This window comes from Chaetura pelagica, unplaced genomic scaffold (genome assembly GCF_000747805.2).
Source record: "Chaetura pelagica isolate M959 unplaced genomic scaffold, ChaPel_1.0 scaffold358, whole genome shotgun sequence".
Taxonomy (NCBI): domain Eukaryota; kingdom Metazoa; phylum Chordata; class Aves; order Apodiformes; family Apodidae; genus Chaetura; species Chaetura pelagica.
In genome coordinates this window covers 839,573-845,282 of record NW_009954233.1, presented here as the reverse complement: position 1 = coordinate 845,282, position 5,710 = coordinate 839,573, and the positions used below count along the sequence as shown (strand labels likewise).

Genomic DNA, 5,710 nt, shown 5'->3' with positions numbered 1-5,710 from the left:
AGGGAGTGTGAAGCAGCAGTATTCCTGTGGAATCCTCCAGAAGTTTGGTGAGAGAATTTTCAAAGCACAGTAAGTTCCACTCCATTTTTAATAAAAATAGTCTTTTTAACCCAAACCCAAAACCATGCAGGAGGAAAACATCGGTATATTTAGTTAACTTTTATGTGCTGAGTTTGAAAGCTGTTTTCATAGTACTTCCCTAGCATGCTTTTAGCTGAGAACCATTGCCCAACACAATAAAGACCAGTGGGTCCATTTTTCAACACTAAGCCAACAGAAATTGATTAAAATGTAGAATTTAATTCTGGTCAGGTTTCTGCATAAGGACTGGGTGCAAAGGGGAACCTGTGTATTCCAGGCTGATAGTAAGGACCCATAGTAATAAGATCAGCCATGAGATTTACAGAGAAATGAAACCATCCCTAAAACCAGTCCAGGAGATGCAGAGTTAACTGACAGAGAGTCACTCAGAACCAGAGGTTCCAGTGCATTTAATCCACATCTTTGCCAAAGCTGTGCCCTGTTCCAAAGCCTACAGCTTTTAGCTAGAGGCACATCACTAACCAAAGTTGCTAGTTTGAACCTTAAAGCAGTCAATTTGGCAGAATCAAGGTTATTTTCAAAGTTGCTTTTTTAAGATTAAGAAAGAATTTTGCAATCACTAAGTGGAGCACTTGCCCAAGCCGAGAGAGCTGCTTTCACTCAGGGGCTAGTCTGATGTACTGACACTGCCTAGAGTCACCTTGCTACACAGAGGCAGCTCTGAATTAAGGTTTTCATTAGGACTATATACATCTGTACTAAGCAGTCTAAAGATGCTTTAAAGTTGCTCAGGAGTAATGGAGAATTCCAGGGTGTGACTCACAGAGCTCAGATACAGCAGAAGAATCACAAGTTTGTTTCTCTCAATTTTATAGGAGCCCTGGGTTACTGGTGCAGGTATCCATGCCCTTTCCTTCTAGCCATTAGAAATGAGATAAGAATGAATGAACATTTACTTGTTATGGTGCTGATCTGCAGTGTCCTAAGTGTTTGTGACTTGCAAAGTTTCTATTTTGAAGGGAGCTTTAAAACAATTGTATTTTTCTTCTTTTCCACCTAGGAAACTTGCTATCATGAGCCAGAAATATCCCAAGGCTCCGCTCACCGAATTGGTTAAAGTTGTAAATGATATTGCAGATATCCACAAAGAGTGCTGTTCAGGGGACATGGTCGAGTGCATGGATGACAGGGTAAGCTAAGCCTTTTCCAAAATGTTTACATACTTGAAAAATGTTTAGGAATATAGTAATTTGTGCAGCTATTAATTTACAGTCCAGGGAACTTCTGCTCCACACTTCTAGAATGTTTGTTAGCCACTGAAATACTCATGGTCATCTCTGCTGACTGTGACTAGAACTAGGTTTTGGACTGGTTCTGGATCTAGTCCTTTCTGATCACCAGGGCAACGAGCTGTTACTTACAGTATAGTGTGCTTTTGGTTTAAAGTAACACCTTTATCAGGGAGACTGTTTGATGGTATTTACTCATTTCTAATCAATCATAAGCAAAACAAAGCAGAGGCAGAAAGACCATAATTTTTTCCTGCTGAGTTCTATGTACTGCTGTTAATCCAGCCTTGTTCTAGAGAATGGCACAATTAGCAAAACTGTGGAATAGTGACACAATTTAAACATTGCCTGTTTGGCTGGACCTTAGGCACACTTTTAAAACCAGCTGGTGTCCAGTCTAGCTTTGTGTAGCCATGCACACCTGGGGCTTCAGGTGGGGTTTTTTTCATGCTTTGTTCTCTATCATAGCTGTGCACCTGACAGAACTGACAAAATCAATCAGGCATCCTTGTGACAGGTCACTCAAACTGGTCCCTTGGCTTTCCAGAGTTTGCCCTCCAAAGGTTTTTAAGATCAGGGAGGAAATCACATTCTCTCCCCGCTCCTGTGAACAATATGCTCAACATGCACAGGACATGCCCATCCCTCTGATTATTTCTATTTGTATGGAGACAGCATTTTTTTTTCAGGTAAGTGCTAAGTAGATGGATGACCTGAAAGAAAAGGGAAGAGTCTAAAAAGGAGAGAGGGGATTAATAAATCCATCTTTTATTTATCTATTATTTCACAACTTGTCTGATATGTTTTCATTTTACAGGCAGAGCTTGTGACCTATATTTGCTCTAAACAAGATGTTTTTTCAAGCAAAATCAAAGAGTGCTGTGAGAAGCCAGTTGTGGAACGAAGCCAGTGCATTATTGAATCAGAGTATGATGACAAACCTGAAGATCTGCCTTCATTAGTTGAAAAATACGTCCAAGATAAGGAAGTGTGTAATGGCTTTCAGAAAGACCATGATGGATTCATGTCAGAGTAAGTAATGCCAGCAGTATGTGTGCTTGTATTTGAATGTTCCTGCAAATGATCCTTGGTCTTTACTGGATTATGGCCTTTTGCACTACTGGGAAACCTGTCCTCTTGGGTGTTTCAAGTGCATTTGGAGAAAAGATATGCCCACATGCAAGTCTGATGTAACTAACGGAGCTTCAACTCTAGCTGAACCCCTAGATTCTCATTTATGCTGCTTTGTGACTGTTTCTGTTCAGCACTGTCCGATTTGAAGGTGAATTTATCAATCTCTTTTTTTTAATCTGAGGACTTGGTGCATGTCCACATATGTGGTCTGCTTAAGAAGTATTCTCTCCTGGGGAACTGTTTTATTCCTCTCACATTTGCCCTGTTTGCAGACAACAGAACAACCAAAAAAATTCTACTAGAACAAGCAAACAGCATTCCAAGCTCATTGTCCACCCAGACTTGATCTTGAGGAGCATTGTCAATCAAGAAAGCAGCATGTTATGTGGGAGCTCTAATTCTTCAGCTTGTGTCTCTTTCAGATTTCTTTATGAATACTCACGAAGACACCCCGAATTCTCCACACAGCTGATTCTGAGAATTGCTAAGGGATATGAAGCACTCCTGGAAAAGTGCTGCAAGACAGACAACCCTGCTGAGTGCTATGGAAATGCTGTAAGTGCAAAGCTTTGTTTGCAGATAATTAGAATGCTTGGTTGGTACCTATTATGAAACAATTGGGTTGAGAAGCTCCTATGGAAGAGCAGACAAACAGTTTTGAGAGACTAATCCCCGGGGAAGTTAGTGTTCTAATGGGAGATGAAGCACTCAGGGGCCCATGACAAGGATGCAGAGCTTTTTCAGATCAGAGCAACTTCACTGGTCACCTTTTAAAATTCCAGATTGGTCTCACTCAACTTCTTGATGCCTCTGTCATGAGGCATGATTGTGCTTGTCCTGAAGATTATTAATAGGTGGTTAGCTGAATTATTCTGTGAGCTCCACTGCCTATACTGAGTATGGCTGCTCACAGGTCATGATGGGAACCTGCATGGCCAGCTCACAGAGAGGTGCCTGAACTAAGGTCTCCTAGTCTACTGAACCACACACAAGTCTCAGCACCAGTTGAGTCCCTGACAGCTATGGGCAAGGGAAAGAAATGGATACTCCCCTCCTAGTTGCCCTAGACTTGGAAAATATTAGTACAATTTAAACAAACAAAAAAACCCATTGCCTAGAAAGTAAGTCCAATGGGTAGGTAATTTAAATTACATTTCAAAAATCAGAATTTCTGCCAGAACTTCAGACTCAGATGAGAACCAAGTCCTCCCTATGCCATCCAGGCTATACAGAGGTGGCCAGCCTTGCAAAACAGGTATCTTAAAGCAACTAAGATTTAGAAGAGGTCACAAGGTATATTGTATGACTGTTACCAGAATGTCCTGCTCCACTAATAAATTTATACTTGTTTGCAGCAAGAGGAACTGAACAAACATGTCCAAGAAACTCAGGAGGTTGTAAAGACAAACTGTGAACTTCTCAACACCCATGGCGAGGCAGACTTCCTGAAATCGTAAGTACCTGGATAAACAACAATGCTGGCTGCTTTGGGAAAATCTGATTGGTCTTTGTCATGGTTTGGGCCTAAAACTACAAAGAACCAGCCCTGTGGCCACTCATTCAACTGCCCCCTCCCCCCCATGCACTGGGATGGGGGGGACACAATTTGCACACACAACACCCCCACCCCCTCCCTTCTTCCCGGGCCCAAATCACTTTGTTCCTGGTTTCTTTCCCTCCTTCCCCCCAGTGGCACAGAGGGATGGGGTTTAGAGACAGTTCACAGGCTGGTGGTTCCTGCTGCTCCTTCCTCCTCAGGAAGGAGGATTCCTTACAGTCCTGCCCTGCTTCCCCATGGAGTCCCTCCCATGGGAGACAGTCCCTCACGAACCTCTCCTTCATGAGTCCTTCCCATGAGGTCCAGAGCAAGCTGCTCCAGCCTGGGCTTCCCACAGTCATGGGTTTCTTCAGAAAGAGTCATGTTCCCTGGCATGGGGTCCTCCATGGCTACATGATCCATGTTCACTGGCAGCAAATCCAAGTTCACCCCTTCTGGCACCTTCAGGGAATGTTTCACTATGATGCCCCATTAATGCAGGGGTACAGCTGCCAGCTCTCCATAGGTTACAGGGAGCCTTCTGCTTGGACATGTTCTCCCTCACCAACCTGGCACTGCTTTGCCTCTCCAGCACAGATCTTGTTTCTTAACTGCTCACTCTGCTCAGCTGTTATCTCAATTCTTTTTCATATGTTAATTGCTGAAGAGCATCTCTTGTCCCTTTAATGGCTCCTTGGCTGATTTTGGATCAGGAGAAGCTTCTCAGCTTCTTATGAGAGCCATCCCATGGGCCCTTCCCCCGCTACCAAAAAAATACACCAAACCAGCACAGTCTTGACTTCTATTTTCACTTCAGTGGTCTAGCTCAGTAGAGCACTCTTCAAATGTGAGGAGTGAGACATTTTGACATGACTTTTTCAGGCTTCTGATCCGCTACACCAAGAAAATGCCTCAGGTATCAACTGAGACCTTGCTTGAAATTGGCAAGAAAATGTCAACTGTGGGCACCAAGTGCTGCCAGCTGCCTGAAGACAGACGCCTGCCTTGTTCTGAGGGATATGTGAGTACATCGTTTATTCTCTCTTCTCCTCTGGGAGATTTCTTCTCTTCTCAAGGATCTTAAATTCTGGTGAGGCAGTCAACTCAACCCCAACTTAAGCATCTACCTAACAGAAATTGAAATAATTTTTAATGGATATGAGAACCTAAATTGTTCTCTGATGGTAGCTTGTGACAATGTCAGCTAAACTTTCTTCTCCCTCAGAAAGGAAAAGGAAGCTGATTGGGTTTGCAGCAGCTTGTATCTGGAAAAGCTGAACAGCCTACTAAAAAATGCACTTATTAATTGTACCCCAACAGACAGACTGCTTGCAGATTAAGAAATGCCTCACGCCAGAAATATTTTTAAATAAATGCCATTTCCAAGCAGGTGTTTAGATCTGACAGCTTCCAGTGCCAGCTCTGCTGCTGTGACACAGACATCACCTGATCTGTTACTGAAAGAAGATGTAACTCATGTTTGTCCTCCTTTCTTTCTCTCTTCAGCTGAGCATTGTGATTCAGGATATGTGCAGGAGGCAGGAGACCACACCTATCAATGACAACGTCTCCCAGTGCTGCAGCAACTCCTATGCTGACAGGAGACCATGTTTCACTAAAATGGGAGTAGATACCAAATACGTGCCTCCTGCCTTCGACCCCAACATGTTCAACTTTGATGAAAAACTCTGCTCTGCTTCTCCTGCTG

General features: G+C 43.2%; 1 protein-coding gene across 1 annotated transcript in view; it reads left to right on the top strand.

The window, feature by feature from the left end:
• The window catches only part of ALB (albumin), a 13,464-nt gene that overhangs the window by 5,952 nt on the left and 1,802 nt on the right, over nt 1–5,710 (top strand). The window contains 7 exon segments of the mRNA XM_010003629.1: nt 3–69; nt 1,103–1,232; nt 2,149–2,363; nt 2,888–3,020; nt 3,821–3,918; nt 4,885–5,023; nt 5,509–5,705. Of these exon segments, the coding sequence (XP_010001931.1) occupies nt 3–69; nt 1,103–1,232; nt 2,149–2,363; nt 2,888–3,020; nt 3,821–3,918; nt 4,885–5,023; nt 5,509–5,705 (979 nt within the window).